We start from the raw sequence: 26,269 nt of genomic DNA on the forward strand, positions 1-26,269 counted from the left end.
GCAGTTTATTAATTCCAGCCTAAATCATGATAGTTTTTTAAGGTAGGGTTTATGAACCTTTCTAAAGTGTGGCATCAAATTGCTGGGTAGGTAGTTGTACTCAGGTATGAATATGCGTGGATATTGGTTTGTAGGTGGGGGTGGGTATGTATGAGTGAAGGCGTGCATGTGTGTGTATGCAGGATTGTAGAAGGGGTAGGTGAGGGTGGGTAGGGCAGAGGTGTCTGTGTGTTCATGTACGTGCGTGAGACTATAGATAAAGATGGATATGGGTATGTGAGGGCAAGGTTTGGCATGGGAATGCAGAAGTACAAGAAGAATGAGTTCTGAGGGCAGGTTGTACATGTGAATGTGGGTGGATACCAGATCGTAGGTGACACTGGATGCAGGTAGGGCAAGAGGGAAAGGATGTGTGTGTGTGTGTGTGTGTGTGTGTGTGTATTGGGTTATAAGTGAGGGCGTGGTGGGGCAAAGTGCAGAGTCAGCAAATGACAGGATTATTCTATCAAAAATACTCTCCATTTTATTGATTTATATTTTATATATAGGATATAAACTCACTGTTAGAGATGTTGCAAATATTTTTTCTAGTCTGTCATTTATTTTTTTAAATTGTGTTAAAAGGGTAGAATTGTGTTAAAGAAACAAATCTTATTTGTTTTAATTAACAATACTCCTTTCTTTTAATGTTCAATGTAAAAAAAAAACACTACAAACTACATGTAAGGAATAATAAAAAAAAAAAGTTGCACATAAACTCAAAACCCAGTGATAATCTTAACAACTCAGTCTACAGTTCAAATCTATAGTGGGAGAAATATGCAATGATGTCACTGTATGTAACCGTGTACCTCTATATGGACCTAAATGCTCTGATACTCTGTTGATGATAGAGTAAATCAGTTACTAAGTTCCTGGAGGTGATTTGCAACAGCGATCCATAATTTCTCTAAAACCTTGTCCCGGTAAGTCTATTTTTAAGAATATGTCTAATAAAGCAATTCAAGATGTGAGCAAAATTTTAACTATGATGCTTTTATTTCAGCATTGTGTGTAATAATAAAAGCTTAGTTACAATCTAAATAGTTTGGTATTGATTAACTCAAGTGTAAAAGGCTCCTATGATTGAATACTCTGCAGTCATAAAAAATATATAATGAAATTAAAACATTCTTACATTTTGCAGTATTTCTATTTTAATCAAATTACCTTCAGCAATAAGCAGTCTTTTGCACCCAGTGGATAGGAGTTTTAATGGGGATTGATGGTGATTTTAAAGCTCAAAGGGTTTTAAAGAAACGTGAACTTGAAAGAGGAACTTTGGTTAGTCACAGAGGCATAGGAGGAACATTTAAGCACTTGTGATAGCTGCTTCCAGAACCTGGAAGACAGGAAAAGAAAGGAGCATGCGAAGGCCCTAAAGATTACATTTGAAACTTTTCCTAGATTGCCTTTTGAAATTTTTCCTATATGTGCTTGAAAATCTCTATCCACAGCCTGAAGCCAAGATATATTTCCCTAAGTGTCTGAGTTCAAATGACACTCTCTTTCCGTTTAGTGGTGTGCTGGTAAACGCTTAACAAGTGGCTTTCCAAGATGGGGCAGGATGGGACCTTATATGTACATATGTATTTACAGAAGGTAAGCCAGGTGGCTTATAAACAACAAAAATTTATTTCTCAAAGTCTGAAAGCTGCAGAATCCCAAGATTAAGGCAGATTCACTGTCTGGTGAAGACCCACTTTCTCGTTCATAGATGGTACCTTCTAGCTGTGTCCTCATATGATGAAAGGACAAGGCTGCTCTCTGGGGCGCTAGTCCCTTCGTGAGGACTCCACTAATTTGCATTTCCCTGATCATTAGTGATGTTGAGCATTCTAAACTATATCTGTTGACCATTTGTACCTCTTCTTTCGAGAAGTGTCTATTCATGTCTTTTGCCTACTTTTTAACGAGATTTTTTTTTTCCTGTTGAGTAGTTTGAGTTCCTTGTATATTCAGGGTATTAGTCCCTTGTTGGATGAATAATTTTTCTAAATATTTTCTCCCATTCAACAAGTTATTTCTTTACTCTGTTGATTGTTTCCTTTGCTGTGCAGAAGTGTTTTATTTTGATGTAACCCTATTTGTCTGTTTTTGGTTTTGTTGACTGATTTTTTGAGGTATTACTCACAAAATCTTTGCCTAGACCAGAGTCCTGAAGTATTTCCCAAATGTTTTCTCCTAGTAGTTTTATAGTTTCTGATCTTACATTTAATTATTTAGTCCATTTCGAGTTGGTTTTTTTATATGGTAAGAGATAGGGATCCAGTTTCATTATTCCACATATGGACACTCAATTTTTACAGTGCCTTTTATTGAAGAGAATGTCCTTTCCTCAGTTCATCGTGCCTTATCAAAAATCAATTGATGGTGGATTTATTTCTGGGTTCTCTATTCTGTTCCATTGGTCTTTTTGTCTGTTTTTATACAAATAGCATGCTGTTGTGATTACTATAGCCTTATAATATATTTTGAAGTCAGGTTGTGTGATGCCTCCAGCTTTGTGCATTGATATTTAGAATTGTTATATTGTCTTGCTGAATTCATTTCTTTATCATTATATAATAACCTTTTTTCTTNTTTTTTTTTTTTTTTTTTTTTACTCTTTTTGACTTCACTTCTATCTAATATAATTATAGCTACTTCTGCTTGTTTTTGGTTTCTGTTTGCATGGAATATATTTTCCCACCCCTTTATTTTCAGTCTATGTGTGTCTTTACAGCTAAGTTGAGTTTCTCATAGGCAGCATATGGTGGAGTCATGTTTTTTCAATCCATTTAGCCAGTCTCCATCTTTTAAGTGGAAAGTTTAATCCATTTACATTAAAGGTTATAATGGATATGTGAGGACTTATTCCTGTCATTTTATTGTTCTCTGGTCATTTTGTATATTTTTTGTTCCTTTCTTTCCCTCTTATTGTTTATCACTGTAGTTTGGTGGGTTTCTGTAGCGGTAACACTTGAGTCCTTTCTCTTTCTTATTTGTATGTTTGCTCTATCAGTTAGGTTTATACTTTTGTGTGTTTTCATGATGGTCAGTATTGCCCATTTGCTTCCAGGTGGAGGACTCCCTTAAGCATTTCTTGTAGGACCAATCTAGTGGTGATTAATTCCCTCAGCTTTTGCTTATCTGGGAGAGACTTTATTTCTCCTTCATTTATGAAGTATAGCTTTGCTATGCTAAGTATAGTATCCTTCGCTATCAGTTTTTTCTTTCAGCACTTTAAATATATCATCCCATTTTATCCTGGCCTATAAGTTTTTTGTTGAGAAATCATCTGTTAGTCTATAACTAACTAAATGCTTTTATCTTGCCATTTTTAGACTTCTCTCTATCTTTGACATTTGAAAGTTTGACTATAGCATGTCATGAAGAAGGCTTTCTTGAATTGTGTCTATTTGGGGATTTCTGAACTTCTTGTATCTGGATGTCTAAACCTGTTGCTAGACTTGGGAGGTTTTCAGTTATTATTTCATTAAATATGTTTTCTATTCCTTTGGTCCTCTATTCATCTTCTGGAATACTGAAAACTTGAATATTTGGTCACTGTATGCTGTCCCTTATGCTTTGTTCATTCTATTTTTTTTCTTTATTTTTGTCTGACTGGATTATTTCAAAAGACCTGTTTTCAAGTTCTGAAGGTCTTTATTCTGCTTGATAGAATCCTTTGTTGAAGCTCTTGAATGTACTTTTTGCTTCATTTAAAAAAATAAAATCCAGAATTTCCATTTGGCTATTATGATATCTATCTCTTTGGTAAACTTTTCATTCATATTCCTATTTTTCTGATTTCATTATATTATTTATTTGTTTTCTCTTATGTCTCATTGAACTTCTCTAGTATCATTATTTTGAATTATTTTTCAATGATTTTATTAATTTCTTTTTCATTGAAATCTGTTGCTGGATAATTAGTGTGTTCCTTGGTAGATGGCATATTTCCGGGAGACTATTTCCTTAACTGTTCATGCAATTCACAATGTAAGGACCGTAGATGCAACACACTTTTAACTTTAATCTTGTTAACATATTCTCCAAAATCCACCTCTAAATCTAGAGTACACAATAAAAAAAATATACAGTAAATGAGTCTTTTGTTTGTAGTGAAAACTGATTTCCATGGGGTAAATATTCGCTGACCATGGTGGAATAAACTACTAACTTATCGCAATTCAAACTACTAACATGGTGTGACTGAGTCTGGAATTGAGAATGGACATCTAACACAAAATTACACAGTACTCATGCAGAAAAAATCATTAAAAATTGATGCATTTGCAGTATTTATTATCTTGATTTTCAGGTAAGCTAACAAATTTCAAATTATACTATTGGCAGTGTTTCAAATAGGCTGGAAAAATGCCTGAAAATGGGTTCACTAGCCAGTATGAGCCAGCTCCCGTACCTGACTGTTGCAACACAAAGCCCTGCAGGTCTTCAGAAATCTCAGATTTAGGTAATAATTCTGAAAGAATGTCAAATATTTACCTGTACGTGTGTTTAATACTGTTGTTATTGGTTCCTAGCTGCCTTAGGTAAGATCATTCTTTCAAACAATGAAATAAATACATTTCATAGAAGGCCCCTCTAGGGCCTATCAGAAATCTGCCTACACTGTTGAGTATGTTTACAGTTGGTTACTGATTGCCAAAGGTCATGAGAGCAACGTGATTCATCTGCTATTACAGTTTATACTTCTTGATTCTTCTATTTGGCCACCCTGCAAGAAAACAATCCTCTAAGAATCACCAGCTTCTACCTATAAGACTTCACCTCAAGATGCAGGCAAGTAAAAGATATGTACTTAATGTTAGACTGTTCCATGCAACTCCAATGTTCTAATTCTACTAATCAGGAATAAGAAAGTTCCTAATCTTTGCATTTCTACTGACGCATTGGTTTTTAAGCTGAGAATCAATTAATCCAAGTTCCTTTCTCAGCTTTGCCACTGATTTCTCGGTGCTATGAAAAGAGGCAAGTAACTTCAGATTAAACAATGATATAAAGTAAGCGAGATCTTATTTTAATTAAGAAGCTCCCAATTTACATATAGCTGACTTATGTATAAGCTTCATGGAATTTTGGCTTTCTGGAAGTATCTACTCCACCTAGGCACCTAGGACTCAAGAACAGTCATTCTTCCTTCTCCGGGGCTGCAATATGAATAATTTGGAATTTTTCTTCCCAAATTCCCTCCTCTCCCATGCTTGTTGAACAGACAGAAATTGTTCACCTTCCCTTCCTTTACAAGTCTGGCTTCTCTATTTATCTCTGGCTCTGTGTAAACTTTGTGACATCAGGACTGACTGGATAAAGGGACTGAGTGAGATAGGAATGCGGATGGAGAATAACTAAGTCCTAGGTGCTCTCAGGTCCTTACCCTGCTCTACCCTGGCTCCAGGACTGCTTCTCTTTTGAACACTGAAGGCTTTAAGAACCTTTGAGGTTGCCTGAGAACTAGGCATAAAGTGACTTTTATAGAAGAATATATCCAGGTTGCAAAAATTAGCTTCTAGAATTAATGCCCCATAATCTACCAGTCCAGTATTCTTAGGAAGAATCATCCTAAGACAACTCTGGTGCTGAACACGGGTGATTTTCTACCTGAGCATATAGGTCCAGTATGCAATATTCAATGCTCTCTATGTAGTCCCAGACATGGTAATAGTCACAAGTAAAGGTTGGAGAGACTTGATAATCAATATAAGCCTCAGAAAAAAACAAATCACAGCCAGTTCTTGCAGTAATTTATTGACCTACCCTTTAGCTACCCCTTTAGCCAAGCATATATACATCTTGTTCATCAAAAAATAATTATCTGCACTAAAATTAACCCTTATATTGATAGTAATAGCATGATATAGATATATATTATTTTAGACAATTGCCCTACATTTAATATTCTGATTTCTGAAACACATTCTTTTCAGGAAAAGAGAAAACAATGTCTCCAAATTCTTGATCCAATAGAAGTTACATAATCTTAAAAGGAAGAGTCCTGAGACAACAGTGTGAGGTTGAGAAAAGATCTGAAATGACAAGATGAGCAATTAATACTGGAATTGCTATTAGTCTGGTAACCTACAGCAAGTCACAGAGTCTTAGTTTCTTCATCTTGCAAAGTAGAAATACTCTAAGTAGTGTGGCTGGGCAAAGTTAAAGTAGGCCATCAGAAAATACTTTGCAGTCTATAGGGCGTTATCTCATCCAGGTCCCTACTCAAAGTACAAACTTACTCTTTAGCATCACTGACAGCCTCTTCTTGATCACCGCTAGTGATGGGGAACTCATCTTTGGAAGGTCATTTTGGACAGCCCTTATGACAGAAAAGTATAAAGTGTGTGTGTGTGTGTGTGTGTGTGCAAACATACACGCACGTATACATACACATACCTATGTGCATACACACACACACACACACACACACACACACACACACACACACACATATATATTTAGCCATATTAAATTCCTCCAACATCAGCTTCCTCGTTAATCCTGATCATCACGTCTAGCTTAGAGCTTCCTTCAGGGAAGGACCAGGTCAGTAAGAATCTCTTCTATAGGAACAGGAACGTGGGAACATTTGTCACAGAGCTGATGACCGCCCTTGCTGTGTTTTGTTAATAACTGATTTATCTTGCTTATCATGCCTACTCCAGGCAAGTAGAATGAGTTTGCTTTCTCTGAGTTCCAGGAAGGAGGAAGCCAAAGCAGATGAAAGGGTGTCTGCACTGTCCAAGAGGGTAGTACTACCCACACAACTATTTCAATTTGAATTAAATTAAAATTTTAGTTCCTCATTTCACAGGCTCAGTAGCCATATACGATTAGTTACTGCATGGCACAGAATCAAACATTTCTATTGTGACAGAAATTGTTTGAAGAGCTGTGGTTGATGATTCATTATCACCTACAATGTGCCCGGGACCAGTTAAACTCTACATGTTATCACTGAAACATCAGTAGTGGAAGTTTCCTAACCTTTGAAAAAATTATATGATAGCATGATTAACTGAGTTCTTACTCTGGACAGTTCAAGAGAAAGGGTGGCTTTTACTCCCAAATGAATATCCTAGGCTTCACACTGTCGCCCAACAATCTTAAGAAAATGGAGATGGTATTAATTGGTTACCTATGTTGCTATCAAACACTCATTTCCACTCACATTTGGAAATCTGAGTTTCTCTCCAAGCCAGGGGTCTTTAAATCATGAGGCGCCACACCCACATCAGAACTAAACGAAAGTTGAAACTTTAAATTGGCAAATGTTATTGCTTATTTCTTCCTGACAAGTGAAGACCTTAATTCAACCGTAGGATATGGCGAAATAACTACAGTTACTGAGTTACACTATTTCTTTCACCACACAGCTGACTGAAGAAGCCCCGCTTGGATACTATATGTAGAGCTTTATGTTAACTTTTCTCCAGGAACAAGAAAGTGTCCATGCTGCCTTTTGTGTTGAAAACATAACTGGGGAAGGTGTACCACAAAGAATGGGATTCTCTCTGAAAGCATACTTAGCTACTGTCACAGCTTTAATTGGGAAGGGAGAAATATTTACATCTAGCTAGGTCTGCTCTTCAAGAGCTGGGGCCAGTTATTTGCCATCCCTCAGCCTTGGTCTTTTCCTCTGTAAAACAGCAGGATTGGAATATACGATCAGAAAGGTTTCTGTAATTCCCATGACTTCCCAAAATAACTATGACCCACATCCTATCTATAAACCTCACATAGTTCTCTCCCTAACCCATGCTACTATCACAACCCTCCCACAGTGTGCTTTTAGGACCTAGTAAATCGTTAGGACAAATAACAGTACTTTACTCATAGGCTTTATCTTATAAGCCTGTATCCTGGATGAGTTTCCAGCAGTGATTGGTAAACTACTGCCCAAAGGCCAAGTCTGACTTACCTCCTATTTCTGTACACCAAGGAGCTCAGAATAATATTTACATTTTTAAATGGCTGGAAAAATAAAATGAAGAATAATATTTCATGTCATATGAAACTCATGAAATTCAAATTTCTGTGTCTATAAAGTTGTATTGGAACCCAGCCACATTCATTCATTTACGTATTGTCTATGGATACTTGTGGCCTACACAGCAGTCTTGAGTGGTATGTGGTCATACCACTATGACTACATAGTCTACATACCACTATGTATGTGGACTCTCTCATACAGAGACTGTATGGCCCACAGGCCTAAAATATTTACTACCTGGTAGCCGGGCACAGTGGCTCAGCCTGTAATCAATCCCAGCACTTTGGAAGGCCGAGGCGGGCAGATCACCTGAGGTCAGGAGTTCCAGGCCAACCTGGCCAACATGGTGAAACTTCGTCTCTACTAAAAATACAAAAAAACAAAAACTAGCTGGGCGTGGTGGCAGGTGCCTGTAATCCCAGCTACTTGGGAGGCTGAGGCAAAAGAATTGTTTGAACTGGGAGTTAGAGGCTGCAGTCAGCCGAGATCACACCACTGCACTCCAACCTAGGTGACAGAGCGGGACTCCATCTTAAAAAAAAAAAAAAAAAAAAAAATTACTATCTGGCCCTTTACAAAGTTTGCTGCCTCTTGGTGTACAGCACAGACTCTGGAGTCAGATGGCTTGGCAGCATGCCTCAGCTCTGTTCTGTTCCTTCCCCTTCCTCAACTGTATAATGAGAATGATAATAGTACCTATCTCATGGGTTTTATTAAGACTAACCAGATAAGTAAAATGCTCAGATGAGGATCTGGCATATTTTTATTATTCTATATATGTCTGATGTTATTGTAAGTTGCCACAATTTTCCCCCACAAACTAAAGTATTAGCAGCTGACCAATTTGTCAGCAATAATTTTAAGAATCGAATTTGCAGCACTTCATTAAAATTCAGTTCTTTACAGTAAAGCAGTAGGAAGATTTCTAAGGACAAGTGATACGCCAATTCATATAGCCATTTATCCACAAAGCTAATTCTGCATTACTTAAAAATGTTTTATGTGCTTTATACTTTTTTCAAACTTGAGTCTTGAGCTTACGCCCAACTTTTGAGTTCAGCCCTGGCATCTATTCCTTATAGTTGGTTACTTCTTTCTGAAGAAACAGGCTTCCAAAGAGAGACCAGGGGCCCCATAAGATGTCTCATCCACCTTGATGATTGCTACCTTGATGACTGAAAACAGTAACCTGTGTCCTGAATCAAACACAAAACAGGCAACGGGCAGTGTCGTTGCTACCGCAGGGACTATCCGAATTTTTCTGATGATTTAGACTTTCGTTTTCAACAGGGCTTACAAGGGAAATTACAGGAGAAAAACAATGAACCTAATGAGGACAAAGCCCATGAATTTAGAATTTAGAAAGGAGGAAGCCGGTCCACCACTGCGAAAAAGCACAGTACCACATTGGCGGGTGCTCCAATATTGTGGAATGTTGATGACTCTTTAAATGTTTCTGTGCAACCTCCACAACAAACTACTGTGACTCTTGCTTATAAATGCGTTTCTCAGTATGATAAAATTCAGGAAATCATTAAGTCTAGTTCTTAACAGTGAAAAGCAAGCAATTTTCTGTGTCATTGAAATCACACAAAACAAAACAAAAAGCTCCCGCCTGAATTGCTTCAGGCTGTTCAACTGGGAGAAAGAAAAATATGTGAAGTAAAGAAAAATAGCCTGCATTGAAGTTCCTATCTCTTATCTTCCGGAATACTTACCAGCACGCTATTAGTTTGTTCTAAACTTTGCTTATATAAAAAGTAGATGAATAATTTTAGGAAAATGGATTGTTTTGTCTGACTCATCCAGAAAATTCAAACAATTCATTTTCCTAAGAGCGATCTGGGTGAGGCTGTCCTGCTGGGAAAATGCGCTCTGTCCTACTCAGGATGCGAGCCACGCCCAGCTTAAAGGGGCAAGAAATTGTCCCCTAGGAAGGAAATATGCCGTTGTCGTTCAATGAACTTTGCAACCAAACGCAAGCCAAACTCTCCCTTGCACAGTTTGTCAAGTTAACTCGTTTTCCAAGGGCGCTTTTGTATTTTCACCTTTCAACGTCTCCTTCACCCACCGGCACCTAAGATTTGCCCTAACACATTCAGCCCCTGCCTCGCGATAGTGCGCTCCGCTTGTAAAGCTCCGTCCTGTCCAATAAAGTTGTTTAAAATAAGAAATGTTTCGGATAATAGTCAAGTCCGAAGGAAAAATATAAAGAATTCCTGGCGTGGTGTATTGGTGTTGGAATGTGCCATTAGTTTCAGAGGGAGGAAAGTCCCTGGTGTGAATTACCTCGCAGGTCGTAGCCCATCGCTGGACCTTCGATCGTGCACGGCATTGGCACCGAAATGGCAAACATACGAAGAAGCGCGCAGGAAGGGGAGCCACGGCCGCGGGCAGAGGCGGGAGCTGGAGGCGGCTGCGGGCGCGTCCCCCACGCCCTCGTGGCGCGCTCGGGGGCGGCCCCCTCGCGGCGGGGCGGGGCGGGGCAGGCGGCGGCGAGGCCTGGCTCGCAGGGCGAGGGCGGCGGCGGCGCAGTCTGCACCATGTCGTACCCGGGGCATCCTGGCGCCGGCGGCGGGTATTACCCAGGCGGGGTAAGTGCTGACTACGCGAGATCACGGCCCAGGTGGCTCCGGGGCGCGAAGAGGCCACCTTGGAGATGCAGCAGCCAGCGGGGTGAGGCGCTGGTGGGCGGCTGCCCGGGCTCCTCCTGCCTCCAGCTTCTCCGTGCGCTCGCGGCCTCGCCCTAGGCCCCTGCGGTTCGGCCTCTCCCCTCGTCTCTCCCGTCCCTTCTCCTGGATGGCTCTGCGGGTCCAAGGTGCGGGTGGATTGGGACCCAAGAAGCCCACCTTGCGGCTTATCGGATACGCGGCGTGAAGTCGTGTTTATTGAGTGTTGGCTGACCCCCACCCCACCCCCGCCTCTTGGTTGCCTCCCAAAGCAACAACAGTCATTTTATTCTAGAATGATTCTGCGATCTACCTTCTTCCCTTAAAAAAAAAAAAAAAAAGTGTGTAGGGGGACGGAAAAAAAGGGAAAACCTGCCGGAGTAAAAGACCGCCTCGCCGGGCGTGTGGGATGTGCGTTGTCTTGGGAACTGTTTCCGAGACAGGCTGTTCCCTCGCCAACCACGAAATACAGCCCGGCCAGACTCCTTACTCTTCCCTAGGCTACACCCGTCTCAGGATGTTACCAACTCCAGCCTTCCATCGTTCTTAAAACGCTTTTAAAATACCATAAAAGCTGTAACAACAAAAGGAGAATTCCAAGCCCTGCCTTTTAGTGGCTTGCTTAGTTTGCACTCACCTCAGTAGCCTCTAGGTTAATAGGGATTTTAAAAGTTGCTTTACATATGTAGACGTCACTTCCACAGCAACTCTGTATGGTCCCAGTAGCCAGTTTTTAAATTACGGGGTGAGAACGGAAGAGAGGAGTGGGATGGTGGCAGTTTGAGTGTGCCCGGTGGTGGGCAGGTGAGCCTTGTGAAGAGGGAGGCGGGGGGCGGGGTCGGGGGTAGTCGGAGGGCAGTTGTCTGACCTTGCACAAAAGCCTTCAGTGGTGAAAGAAGAAAACTTGATTGACAGAATGATGTCTATGTGTTTCCTGTTTCACAGTATGGAGGGGCTCCTGGAGGGCCTGCGTTTCCCGGACAAACTCAAGATCCGCTGTATGGTTACTTTGCTGCTGTAGCTGGACAGGTTAGCTTTTCCCTTTAATGTCAAAGAGTGATTGTAGTCTGCATTTGTGGTAGCTTTTGATATAGTGACATAGAAAAGCGAACTTCTTCTGGAACTGAGTCCCTTTGCTTCTGCAAAACAAAGAAAGAAGGAAAGTCGTTACTTTAGTTTTTTATTTCTGAATGTTCAGAACAAGTTAGGACAAAGTGTTACTCATATTTATGTGGGTTCAGCTCGAAACCAAACGTGGTTGAATTAAAGGATTCAGGGTGGTTTTAAATGAAGAAATTCAAGATCTGGTAAATATAAACCCTTGTTTGTACAACTTAAAGACATATATTAGTAATTATGTAACCAGATTCTAATAGACACTTTCTTTGGGTTGAACTTGATTGCTAATCATTCACCCCCTTAGGAAATACGGTAAAAACCCACCAGCTTCTAAATAAGAAAGTAACTGCTTTTCTTAGTATCAGGAAGTTAACCTTGTGAACAATGTAGTTTCTCTTTGATGCAGATGCTGTTACTAGGTCCGCCCTTCCATGTCCTTATTAGGTGTTGTGGCCTGTTGACCCAGGGAAGCAATTAGCTCCTCAAGACATTTCACTTGTCTGCATTCTGAGTTGTATGACAGGCGCTGTCTTACATTGAGAGAGGATACTTCCCTAGCTCACAAGGTCACAGTGTGCAGTAAATATACTGTTGGTATAACCCAGTCATGTCCAGATAGAGAGGATGTTTGTTATGAATTCAACCTAGTCTTGTTTTGACCAAAAAGTAGAAATAGCAAAATCTTATTGTAAAAACTGTAGAGTCTTACGGGATAAAAACCTAAGACCACTTTTTAAGGTAGCACTCTGAGAAATACAGCTTAAGAAATTGAATGGAAAATATAGTCTAAAACTGGAAGACTTTCCCTTAAGTGTCTACTTAATCTGTTAATGATCCGTGTCTTTGAAACCTCAAGACGTGGGAAACCTCAAGACTATAGCATTCTTAGATTGCCAGTGCCTCCAGGATGTAAGTGACCCCACCTGCTTAGCTTTCAGCAGCCCTGGCCTGTATTCATTGTCTTTCAAATTATTGATCCTGCTCCTCATTTATACCTTATAATACCCAGTGACTTGAGGATTTAGGTATTTTATTTTAAAATCCCTAAAAATCACATATATCTAGTTCTTTCAGTCAATGAATGGGCACTGGGAATCTAACGGGTATCTTCCAGATGTATTTGTGCTCTGAAAAAAACCATTCACTGTATCATAAGAAAAGGTGACCAAGGAGGCCACTGTTTTAACGAAGCCTTCTACTCACTGGTGTCTGCTGTGTATCCTGCTCTCTCCATTCTCCTCAAAAAAAAAAAAAAAAAGAAAAGAAAACAAGGAATTATGCTTTTAAGCAACTTGCATAAATATTTAAAAATGTTTACCTGTAGCAGTTTCCTAGCTCAGATTGAGAGAAAAGTAATTGTCCAGACAGACACTTTCTTTCATCATTAAATTACTTTTGGAAGTGGGTTAAGGAAAAGAATGCCCACTTTTGGAAGGCATTCCTTTTAATAAAAAGTCATGCATGACGATACTGATTTTCTTTGTTGTTATTGCTTCACTGAATGCTGAAGGTAAACAAATAACTTCAAAGTACGAATCACTATTATGATTCCTCTAATTTTTTTAAAGGACGGGCAGATAGATGCTGATGAATTGCAGAGATGTCTGACACAGTCAGGCATTGCTGGAGGATACAAACGTAAGTTGACAGTCTCAAAGTTTGTCTAAAGGTACTCTTGTGTTTCCTATTTTAGCTGTTACTTCTGATTACAGCCTTCAAGGAAACAGCTTCTCTGATCCAGCAAAGTTTAGAATTCTAAAAGCTAAAATAGATTACTAATTCAAAATGTTGATTTGAAAACAGCTCTAAAATCATTCTAGGCTGGGCACAGTGGCTCACACTTGTAATCCCAGCACTTCAGATGCCCAGGCAGGAGGATTGCTTGAGGCCAAGAGTTTTTGGCTGCAGTAATCTATGATTGTACCACTGCATTCCACCCTGAGCAACAGAGCAAGATTCTGTCTCTAAAATAATAATAATAATAATAATAAATTATTCCATTCTACCTGCCAATTCAGTGGATTTCTCAGATTTGGGTTTTGTGTACCTAGAACCAGTGATACAGTTTGGATGGCCTCCTTCACAGAGGACAAGGTAGGGTGCTGAAATGAAATCCACCAGGTCAGGTGTCATTAACTGACATTTGGAACTGAAATTTGCTGTTAATTGCCAAGAGCCTACTCTGCCCTGACCTGGTGGCACTAAGGCTTTGAGTGGCTGGTTCTGCATCCCAGGTCCCTGAGTGGCCTGTCCTGCACCCCTGGTCTCTGAGCTTTGGGCATGCTCCTGCTAACATAAGTGCTTGCCATGACATCCCTCAGGTCTTTCCTCTTCCACTTCATAGTATGTGTTCAGGCTAAGTGGGAAGTACCCTTTCTACTTACTGGAGCTGCTGCTCCATAATTCAGCTCTTACCCCACCTTCCTGCCTTTTGAGCACTCTGCCATGGGCTGTGAGTAGTGAAATAATGCAAAATGGCTGCATCCCTGGCTGGGCACAGTGGCTCATACCTGTAATTCCAGCAACTTTAGGAGGCTGAGGCCGGAGGATCACTTGAGCCCAGGAGTTCAAGACCAGCCTGAGCAACATAGTGAGACCTTGTGTCTACAGAAAATCTAAAAATTAGGCATGGTGGCATGCACCTGTGGTCCCAGCTACTCAGGAGGCTGAGGCAGGAGGATTACTTGAGGCCAGGAGGTGGAGGTTGCTGTGAGCCAAGATTGTGCCACTGCACTCCAGCCTGGGCAACAGCCTGTCTCAAAAATTCAAAAAAGTGCTAAATTCCAACTGGAGGCTTCTCATCATCCTACACACATGAAGTGGTTCCTCTTGAAATTAGATCATGAACATGATAGATTTCCAGGGTAGAGAATAATGTCTTAGTTCAAATACATTATCTGCCAACTTCTTTGCCAGTTGTTAATTGAGACAGAACATCAAATTGAAGACCCAGTTTCAAAGCTGTAGATTAAAATGTTCAAAGACGAATTCACACCTGTGAATTTATAGTGGCTTAAAAAAAAAAAAACACTATTTGACTTGGCATGTATTAGATGGCTGTCTCTGAACCCTTTGCGTTTGTTTTCATCATCCTTTGTTTTATGTGACTTTAGTATCCTATTACTATTTCCTAATTAGAGGAATTAATACAAACAAAGAACCTTTCAAGTTCCTGTTATTTAATCTAGTCCTACGCAAAAGGAGCACTTTCTGGTTTAGGGGATTTTTTTTCTTTATTGTGTAGGCAGTACATTTAAATTGTTCACTGTTAACCTCAAGCAGTAGAGCTGGTAAACGAGGTAGGCCTACCTAATAGCAGGGTTTATCAAAGTGCAGTGAGATCCCAGCATGGCCTGTTACTCTACACCCTTTCAGTAGATGAGGTGTGGCAGATTTTAGCATCTGACTAACAATATGGGTTATGTATTCTTAGAGAGCAGTCCTTTTAAAATTTCATTGAGAAAGCCACATTTAGTGATGGCCTTAGGTCAATGCATTAAAGAGAAGGCGTTTCCTGAGTCACGGGACTATGTGATCGAATCATTTGCCTACCCTCGCCTACCCTCTCACAGCTGTCCTAAACCACAGAACCATCCTGCCTGTCAGGTCTCAGGATTTTGTAATACTGATATTATATGACCGTTAGTCGTTTAAACCCAGCTTCCAAACCAAAAGGCACAGATCCGAATTGGATAGGCAGGCGGGATTACGCCAGCTCAGTGCCTATGGGCCCTTCTTAACCAGTTTAAAAGGAAGCAATCATACCTAGAGTTAGAGTTGGTGAAAGGTTGTGTTCCAGTCAGTAAGATTGTAATTCACCTTCTCTTTTTCCCTTGAATTTAGTTGTTCCACTGTGGTAAGGTTGAGAGAAACAGCTGGAGGTAGGGCTTTCTTTCTAGGTTCGTTATGTTGTATGTTTCTACAAGAGGAAAAGATGTTTGAGGCATTCTAGTAGAATGAACAGAAGAGAAGAAAAAGAGTAAAGGTAAAATCATAGCAGTGATTCTTTGGAAATTATTAAAATTAACATCACGTTAAATTAATTTGTTTTTAAAATGTTGAATAAATAATTTTAATTTATAGTTATATGTAGTTACATTTATATTATAGCCATATAATATATAATACTTTTAATTTTAATTAATTTTAAATAATTAGAATTAACACTAATAAAAGCTATTTCTGGAGGAAAAATACTATGAACAAAATTGAGCAAGTTTTCCGTACCCAAACTTATTGGACATCAGCATTCTAGTTCATTGGAACTATCTGGATTGATACATTTTTTGTTCATTCACTTTTGTTCACTGCCATCTCACTGCCCTTTCAGATTCTTCTCACACAAATGGCCAGATTCCCGACCTTCCTGACACACAGCTCTAACCTGTCCTTCTCCTCAGTCGTTACTAACGGCTTAGAAGGAACTCAAGGTCTTCTATAATGCAGCCTCCCCGACCAACCATATCTGCTCCCACTTTTTTTGTGCTCTTTGCAAATCATATTGAGCTTATGCTTTGCCTGTCCTGGGCCTTCTACTTCTCTCTTTGCTTATGCTGGTCCTTAGCTGTCCCCAAATGCCCCCATCATTCTTGTCATTCAAGGCTTGGCTTAAATTCTATGTCTTCTATGAAGTCTTTCTTGATTCTCTTACTAGGAAGGAGCCTCTCACTCCTCATTCCCTTCTGGTACTTTCTGGCACCTCCATGATAATTCGGCACTCTACCATGATTAGGGTTGTATGTGTATGTGGCTTATCTTTTCCTTAGACTGTCAGCTAGGGCAGTGTGCAATTTCACATTTGTGTCTCTAAAGTTCCTGTTACCCTGAACCCTGAACATAGTAAGTACTTAACAGGTGGCTGCTGAGTTAATAAATATGGAAAATTTTCTAAGATAGAAAAATCATAGTCCTGTAGCCTCACTGACATTTTAAGATTATACATTACTTTTTTGAGTATTAGTAAAGATCAGATTTTATTCACAAAACACATTCCTTCTTAGATGTCTGTCTAAGAGGGCTGTACATATAAAATGCAGGGCTCTACAGCTTCCTGCGTGGGGGTGAGAATTCGGTGCCATCTATCCATTCATTCATCCAACCAGTACATGTTTAGTGGACACTTCCTATGAGCTAGGTGCTGGCTGTGCAGCCACAATCAATGCCTGGAAGTTGGGAAAAGCACTGGGAAAAGTAAAGAGAGAGGCTGTGGAATCACATAGGATGGGCACACAACCCAGACAGGAATCAGGAAAGTTTTCCTTGCAGAATTGATATCTAAGCTGAGCAGAAGTGAAATTCCAGCAGAAATGATGCTGACCATGAAGTGAGTGGGATGGGAAGTTGTGTCCTAGGCAGTTAAAACAGCATGTGCAAAAGACCCAGAAAGAGCATGGTTCAGTTAAAGAACTGAGAAATTCTCCTTGAAGATAGGGGTTGCACACCTGTAATCCCAGCACTTTGGGAGGCTGAGGCGGGTGGATCACGAGGTCAAGAGATCGAGACCATCTTGGTCAACATAGTGAAACCCCGTCTCTACTAAAAATACAAAAAATTAGCTGGGCATGGTGGCGCATGCCTGTAATCCCAGCTACTCAGGAGGCTGAGGCAGGAGAATTGCCTGAACCCAGGAGGCAGAGGCTGCAGTGAGCCGAGATCGTGCCATTGCACTCTAGCCTGGGTAACAAGAGGTAAACTCCGTCTCAAAAAAAAAAAAAAGATAGGGGTTGAACGAGAGTAAGAGATGAGCCTGTCTGGCAAAATAAGTGTATGACCTTATATGCCAGTTAAGGTGCTTTGACGTTGTCCTGAAAGCAGTAGATCCCTGATACTGGATTTTACAAAGGAGAGCACATAACCACCCCTGACTGTAGGGTAAAGACTAGTAAACTGGGGGACATGGGAGTAAAACAAAGAGTCAGGGATGCCCATTAGGGAGCTGTTGGAGTCATACAGGTGAGCAAAATGCTAACTAAAGTGATAGTGGGGCTGGAGATGGACTCTACAGCTGTTTAGAAAGTGATTGATTATTTGGGGAGAGGGAATTGAGGAGGCTCCCAGATTTCTGGCTTCAGTGACTGCGGAGTGGATGGGTATGCCATTCATTAAACAGAAACAGAGAAGCTATCTGCCTCACGGCCCCTTTAATACCTTGAATGTGAGCCCAACATAGTCGGCTCTGCCCTGTGGTTTTTTGTCAAGCCATCCAGAGCAGTAGTTCGTAAACTTGAGCAGCATTGGCATCACCTGGAATGCTTACAAAAACCAGATTGCTGGGTCCTGCCCCAGAGTTTCTCATTCAGATGTCTGGAGTGAGCCCTGGGAATTTCATCTTTAACAAGTTTCCATGTGATGCTGGTTCAGGTTGAGCCAGCTGCTTTAACATGAATATATATCACCTTTATCATGAATATATATCACTTGCACAATCCCATCCTCCTGAGTAGCTGGGATTACAGGTGAATGCCACCATGCTCAGCTAATTTTTGTATTTTTAGTAGAGAAAGGGTTTCACCATGTTGACCAGGCTGGTCTCAAACTCCTGACCTCAGGTGACCGCCTGTCTCAGCCTCCCAAAGTGCTGGGATTGCAAGCTGATAAAATTCACCTTCTTATTTTATTGGTGTAGGTTAAGGGCTGCAATTCTGCAGTTCTTCAAGATCCTGGGTGATGCTAATATGGCTGATCCAGGAATCACACTTTGAGTAGAATGGTGGTCTCAACCTTGGCTGCTCACTAGAATCATCTGAAAACCTTTTTAAAAATATGACTACCCAGGTCCCACACTCAGAGTTCCTGATTTAATTGTTCTGTGGTGCAGCCCAGGTATCAGAATCTTTTAAAGCTTTGATTCTGTTAAGCACCAGGGTTGAGAACTACAGCTCCAGATTAGAGGGACTTCGTACCGCCACACAACTTAAAAGTCAGAATGAAGAATCTACCCAGCTCTTTCCCAAAAGTGTAAATGTGCTTCCTCCTCCTCTCACCACAGAGAATATTATCTGTGGATCGATGGAGATTAAAATAGAAACAGTGGAATGAAAGCAGAATGAAATTGAAAGTAGAAATAGTCACCAGTCTTTTATTTCCAGTAAAGCTTATGCCAAACACAGGAATCTATTAAATGTGTAAAACCTAGTTTGCACTGTTGGGAGACATTACAGTAATTAGTTAGCTCAGTTATGTTTTAATTTCATTTTGGTTAGAGAAAAAATATGAAGCTAGAAAAAGCTGTAAAAAATGTTAGCTCTGTGTGTTAACAAACTTGCAGAATTTATACCAGCTTTTCCCACATGACCCTGGTCACTTCTGCCACTTAGTCTTATAGTGTCTTTGTACCTTTGCAGTTTTGTCAGTCATTAAATACCATTAATACCATGTAAGATGTAAAAGGTTGTTTTAAGTTTCCTATTTCTTAGATTACCAGTAACCTCACCCATTGCGTGTGCTCTGGTTTAGTTACGTAAGTGAGGTACCAAAATGCCCTCAGAACAGTCCTAAACTGTAGCTAAGTTACAAAGGCTTCTGAACAGCGACCACCACTGAATTGGTCATGGGGTCTTATCCAGAGTACTTTGATTTAACACATAATTCTAACAAGTGTATTTACCTGGTTTCGTATATAAGCTAAGAGGTCATAGACTACTTGAGGTAGGAAGTTTCTGTTCAGTACCTGACATTCAAGGGAAAATAGGAAAAGAAGTAATCAGACACAAAATTAGCAAACTCAACAATTTATAGTCATTTATGAGTAGGAACAAAGCAACCCTACCTTCCCACCCACCATATTGGATGTAATACATTATGGTTTGTTATGGTGACTTGAACTTACTATATTACAGTTTCAGAGCACAAAGTATGAACAGTACACTATGTAATCCTTATTTTATTTTATTTTTTGAGGCAGAGTCTTGTACCCAGGCTGGAGTGCAATGGCACCATCTACCTCACTGTAACCTCCTCCTGCCAGGTGCAAGCACACCCAGCTAATTTTTGTATTTTTAGTAGAGATGGGGTTTCACCGTGTTGGCCAGGCTGGTTTCAAACTCCTGACCTCAGGTGATCCTCCTGTCTTGGCCTCCCAAAGTACTGGGATTACAGGCATGAGCCACTGCACCTTGCCTGTATAATACTTTTTAAAATGAATTCTATCAAAGTGATTTAAATCAGATTTAGGTTCTAGTGAAAAATCCTCTTTATGAAGAAAAAGCTACTTTGAAGTTCCATATGATTAGTGACACATAAATTGAGTAGCATGTAAACATAAAAGTATATAATAATCATTTTTCTAATTAATTTGAATGTATCCAGTATAATATGAATTTTTGGAATTGTGTTAATATGTGTGTACTTTTCTTAACAGCTTTTAACCTGGAGACTTGTCGGCTTATGGTTTCAATGCTGGATGTATCCTTTACCTTGATTTTTGTCTAGAATAATTTTTTCTAAAATTCTAAAGGAATTCATCTTAGAATTAATACTTAGTAAACACAAAGTAATGAATGATCACTAAAAAGCTTTCTAAAATGCAATAAAATAAATGGAAAAAAGCTTTCTATAATTATTAGCTTCTATTATAGGATGTAATTTGGTATGAACAAAGGAAGAAAATATTTTTAGTAAACAGAATGTTGTTCAGAAATTCAAGGAAACATCAAAGTATTATAAAACAAGTATAGAGTCCAGAGTGTCAGGAAAGCCTTTTTATTCTTTAACATTGATTACTCTGCAAGTGATAGGATTTTTCACATCCCAGTTGTTGGACTGAGTTTAGCTACTGCTGACCATCCAGTGCCTTCCACCCCACCTCAATTGTCTGGGAGGACTAAACAAGGGAATATTAGTACCAGAAATGACACTAGAACAGAAGGGCAAACAGCATAGCCTGAAGCATGCAGAAAGTACAGCCTAGTTCCACTGACAAGACTGGTTTTTATATGTGGCTCACAATGACAACACTATTTCCTTATCATCAGGTCATGTAAGTTATCCTTTTCCCATAGTAAAAATAGGTACTTGAGGTTTTTCTCCATAGCCACTTTTCATTATAGTTTTAAATCATGAATCTTACATCTTACCAAAAATAATCTACAATAACTTTTGTAGCCATTTTAGTGGAAAGAATATTGAATTCCTCTTAAACTTGATCTTTCATTTAATCCTTAGAAAATATTACAAAATACAGCTGTGATCCTTGATTATAGTTCAGAGAGATATGTCTGGCACAATGGGTTTCAATGAATTTAAAGAACTCTGGGCTGTATTGAATGGCTGGAGACAACATTTTATCAGTTTTGACACTGACAGGAGTGGCACAGTAGATCCACAAGAATTGCAGAAGGCCCTGACAACAATGGGTGGGTATGGCTTACTAGAACTCTCCATTTATCAGTAGAAGTAAGTTGTTTTTTATTTTTAAAACTAGGCTGGGTGCGTTGGCTCACGCTTATAATCCCAGCACTTTGGGAGGCCAAGGTGGGTGGATTGCCTGAGCTCAGGAGTTTGAGACCAGCCTTGGCAACGGTGAAACCCCATCTCTGCTAAAATACAAAAAAATTAGCCGGGCATGGCGGCATGCTCCTGTAATCCCAGCTACCCTGAAGGCTGAAACAGGAGAAGTGCTTGAACCTGGGAGCTGGAGGTTGCGGTGAGCCGAGATTGCACCACTGCGGTCCAGTCTGGGCAACAGAGTGAGACTCCCTCTCATAAAGAAGTTGAAGGTAAAAATATTAGGAAGATGGATCAGAATGAGACTTGGGGACTGACATTTGTGAGGGAAGAGACAGCATAAACAACTAAATAAATAAACAAATTGCTACCTGAAGACAGTTTCTGTTTTCTTAGAAATTGTGTGTATTCATAATTAAAATAAGTTCACAGTCTTAAAAAATAGTGCTTGATTATTTTATTTTTTAATGGGCTTTTGCAATCCTTTAACCTTTTTACTGGATCACTTTTTTCTTTCTTTTAGGATTTAGGTTGAGTCCGCAGGCCGTGAATTCAATTGCGAAACGGTACAGCACCAATGGAAAGATCACCTTCGATGACTACATTGCCTGCTGCGTCAAACTGAGGGCTCTTACGGGTGAGTTCCGTGAGGTCATGTCATCACCACAAGACAAGACAGTTTACATTCCATTTCATCTCTCAGTGCTTCTCAACTTTTATTCTTCCCCAATTTTTTTCTTGCTTTAGTAGTTTTTTCAGATTACTATTAAGCATATCTAGCAGAATAATTTTTTTTTTTTTCCAGAACTTATTTTGGATTAGTAAGTGATCTGCCATTAAAATAAATAACTAAATTTTACTAAAATGTTCTAAAACATAATCAGCTAACTTGTGCATTTCTGATCAGATTATGAGGAATTCTTCCCTAGAATGTGGAATATTTGGAAAGAGTGAAAGTAAAGTCTTTTCTATAGGGCAAAGCTGAAATGGCGGAGAAACTGATCACAGCACATTTGTTATATCAGGGACTCTCTGCTTTTTAAGCAGTATCTTTGCTATTAAGAAGCTAGAAATTCTTTCTGTAAGCAGCAATGCCTGCTTTTATCACAATTAAGTAATGGCCACGGAGGTTGCACAGCTTTTACTGACTTTGGGTAAGGTATTTTCTCCAGATCCACATTGAAAAAGACAGCTGGCCAACTTCTGTCTGTTACTTTGTTGCATATCAAATCTTTTACTATTCATATAGTTGGCTTCTTTGCTTTGGTCTTTATGTTAATTGGTTGCACAATTTAAATGTTGTTATAGTGTGAACACAATGCCAAAATAATTAACTTTTTTTTTTCTTTTGAGATGAAGTCTCACTCTTGTCCCCCAGGCTGGAGTGCAATGACATGATCTTGGCTCACTTCAACCTCCGCCTCCTGTGTTCAAGCAATTCTCCTGCCTCAGCTTCCCTAGTAGCTGGGATTACAGGCACTTGCCACCATGCCCGGCTAATTTTTGTATTTTTAGTAGAGACAGGGTTTCACCATGTTGGCCAGGCTGGTCTCAAACTCCTGACCTCAGGTGATCTGCTCACCATGGCCTCCCAAAGTGCTGAGATTACAGGCATGAGCCACCATGCCTAGTCCAAAATAATTATCTTTTATGATTTTAGAAAAACCATTTAAAGAAAAACCATGAATTTTACTGTGTTGTTTTACAGACAGCTTTCGAAGACGGGATACTGCTCAGCAAGGTGTTGTGAATTTCCCATATGATGATGTAAGTCTTAGAAATTAAGAGGTATAGTAAATGAAAAAGATGAAGTAGATGAAAAAGGGATACACCAGATGGGATCCCTTTGAAATTAGCTGTTAAGAACATCTTAAGGATGCCAGAGAAATAAGGGATTCAAGGGTTACATAGAAAGAGTTATCCAAAATTTATTAATTTCATGTATTAGTCTTAACTATAGTTAGACCATGGTTTGATTTGCATTCAAAGACCCAGCTTGTTGCATTTATTAGCTGGGTCACTTAAGCAGGTTTCTTAATTGCTGTCACACTATATGAATAAAGAAGATACAGTAGCAATGCCTTTTTTCACTGAGCTGTTGTAAGATTTATATTAGAAATGCCCTTGAAAAACACTATGCAGATATACTATCTGCTTTTGTCTTCTATAAACAAATCATGTCAGTCATTGAGAACCGAAAACAGCTCAAAGCTATGCTTTGCATTGAGGGCATAAGGCAGGCACCAACTTAAATCACAATTTAAAACAAGTTATTTACTAAACAGCCACACTAAATGAGGGTAGGGCAAGGCCATGTTAACCAGTGGGAACATAACCAAGTGCCATCTTTGATGGCATTAGCTGGATGTGTATAACAAAGCTGGGGAGATTGATTACTTGTTTCTTCAGTTTTGGCTCAGCTATTGATTTAAAAAAAAAAAAAAAAAACTTGTTAGAATTGAAATCAGTGTAATCACTGAATATTCTAAAGTGTTTCTCCACTACAAAATATAAGATGCATATATTTTTGGTTTAGCAGCTGCTGCAGTTATTAGTAAACTAATACACTTTTAAAAGCTTAGTATGTGTGTATAAATATGCTTAATTTACTACTTAAGTGTGTGTTCTCTTGAGCATGCATTAACTTCTTAGTTCACAGTCCCCTTGCTCTTTCTAAAGATCAGGAGGCTGCCTGGGGGATGGAAGGACCATGGGCTTTGGCTTCTGACGGGCTACTTAAAAGATTTCTAAACATTCTGATCCTTATTTTCCTTTTCTCTAAAATAGGGATAATCACACTGACCTTGTGATAGAGCTGTGGGTTAGCAGTGCACAGTACCTTACCAGTGTAGGGAACACCAATAGAGTAGAATCTATTGCTTTGTGTTTAGTGGGGAAGCCAACATGTCACAGCAAATACTGATATTTCTAATCTTTGGTGTCTGAAGGGTTAGCTGTTCTGTTTCTGTGCATACATATACTTGCATGCTATGATTTATTTGAATAAAGCAGATTTTAAGGGACTAAACTGTTTAAAGGTGCTCCATTAGAGTAATACTGTGCAGTTTGGAAATCCCCACATGATACAAAAGTATAAACTCTAGTTATTTGTGTTTGTGGTAGGTATCTTTGTCCATGACCATTTCTAGAGTCTTAGATTAAATTAAATAATATTTGAATAGTTATTTAAATTAGTTATCCATTGAAGTAGTATCTGCTTTCTGTAAAAAGTTTTGGTGTGAGAAACCCAATGGATTTTACATTAGACTGCTTCTCTAAAAAAAGGAAACTTTTCCATCTGTCATTTAGTGGGGGTTGTTTTACTCATGTTCAAATTAGAAAACCCAATGTAAGCTGCCAGAAATAAGCTATGCTGTGTAAGTGTTTTGAGGTCTGTTGTATAATGCTGATTTTTCTTTCAGTTCATCCAGTGTGTCATGAGTGTTTAAATCAAGAGGAAGCTGAATGAACATAATTGACATTCCAACTGGAGCTCTCTTTTGCTTGTCCTCTCTGCCTTCAGTAATATGTGTAAACTTACATCACGTCTTTTCAACAGCTGTTTTAAAATTTATTACTTTATGTGCAACTGAAGTTTTATTTTTAGTTTTGATAATAAATTCTTTGGAACTTTAATAAGATCTAGTCTGTTACACCATTTAGAACTTCCTTGAGCCACTGTCAGTCATGCCTTATTTTCTTGCTAAAACTCTTTGTAAATTTAAGTGTGCAAAATGTTTAAATCACGTTATTTTTCATTGATATACAAAAAACTGTTAATCATACTACAGCTGCCATCTTTCCTCTCCTAGAAAGACTCCAAACATAAAATCTTATGTAAATGATACAGACCCAGTTGGGTGCAAAAAAAACAACAAAAAAGGTAATCCGGTAATCCATGTCAGGATTCACCTTAGTAGAAATTTAGCACAGCCCCTTTAAAACCTATTGAATAATTTAATTGGCAAATACTATCTGTCACCAAGTCCCTTTTTGTCATCATCTATTTAAACCGTTTTTAACTATACTTAAAAATCTTGTATATTATAAGCTTAACTATATAAAAAGAAAATTGATATAAAAAGACTAAGGGAATATATGAAAACATTAACAATGTTTATTTTTGGTTAATGGAATTCTAGATGACTTTAATTTTCTTTATATATTTCAGTACTTTTCAGATTTTCTATATGCTTTCCTTTTTAAGTCAGATTTTAGTTTTTAAAATACTGATACATCCATTTTGATATGCTATGTGTTCACACTTTAAAAAATATACATAGCAGAGTATTGGAAAGTATGTCCCAAAACATTGATCTGGCTACCACTGGGAGTCAGGATCATGAGCATCTTCTCCCTTCTTACTGTTTTTCCAAACATTCTCCAATAAGCAGGTACTACATTTGTAATGGCAGAATTTTTTTAAAAAAATTTAAGCTGTATGCTTTCAAGTAATATCTGAATTCTAATGCTGGCTTGTGCCTTTTACTGTGTGGTTTGATCGTTATAGATAATACCAAGTTTCAGTTTCCCCACCTTTGAAAAACAGATAATATGTTATCTCTTGGGGGTAGCTCTGAATATGAAGTGTGTTGATACAAGAAGCACTAACACTGTTTCTGTTTCTTAAATTTAAAACTGGCCTGGTTTGCCTTTTTTTAATCAAGAGAGCTTAACAGATAAAAAATGAAATTAGTCTATTTTCTACTTGCCAGCAGTGTCTGTCTTAATTTAGGATACAGTATGAGAGTTACCATTTAACTGAACAATTAGTTGTCAACCAATGAAAATAAAACATTTTCTTTAAGCATCTTTAGCCTCATTTCACTATTACTTTTTACAATATTGTTAAAATATATATTCATTCATTTAATATTTATTAAAACCTAACATGTAATTATGGCAAGTTAGTTAGCCCAGGTTGCATAACAGAATGTGAAGCAGCCTGCTATATATTACATGGTGACTATAGATTTCATCTCCATATATTGTTTGTGAGGCCACA

General features: G+C 39.0%; 1 protein-coding gene across 1 annotated transcript; it reads left to right on the forward strand.

Annotated features, from left to right (window-relative positions):
* Window positions 1-10,512: 10,512 nt before the first annotated feature.
* On the forward strand, window positions 10,513-26,080 carry SRI (sorcin). The gene is made up of 8 exons (XM_017536487.2): window positions 10,513-10,626; window positions 11,647-11,730; window positions 13,389-13,458; window positions 20,180-20,223; window positions 21,026-21,173; window positions 21,788-21,901; window positions 22,973-23,031; window positions 24,687-26,080. Exons 1-8 carry the CDS (start codon window positions 10,576-10,578, stop codon window positions 24,711-24,713), a joined length of 597 nt encoding a protein of 198 aa, XP_017391976.1. The 5' UTR covers window positions 10,513-10,575; the 3' UTR covers window positions 24,714-26,080.
* Window positions 26,081-26,269: the final 189 nt, after the last annotated feature.

Source organism: Cebus imitator, unplaced genomic scaffold, assembly GCF_001604975.1.
Source record: "Cebus imitator isolate Cc_AM_T3 unplaced genomic scaffold, Cebus_imitator-1.0 Scaffold98, whole genome shotgun sequence".
Taxonomy (NCBI): Eukaryota; Metazoa; Chordata; class Mammalia; order Primates; family Cebidae; genus Cebus; species Cebus imitator.

Bases quoted from the DNA above. Each gene is read 5' to 3' on its own strand.
- SRI (XM_017536487.2), top strand. From the start codon at position 10,576: ATGTCGTACCCGGGGCATCCTGGCGCCGGCGGCGGGTATTACCCAGGC. The intron at 11,731-13,388 runs GTTAGCTTTTCC...ATTTTTTTAAAG, and splicing joins TTGCTGCTGTAGCTGGACAG to GACGGGCAGATAGATGCTGA. The intron at 20,224-21,025 runs GTATCCTTTACC...ATTATAGTTCAG, and splicing joins TTATGGTTTCAATGCTGGAT to AGAGATATGTCTGGCACAAT.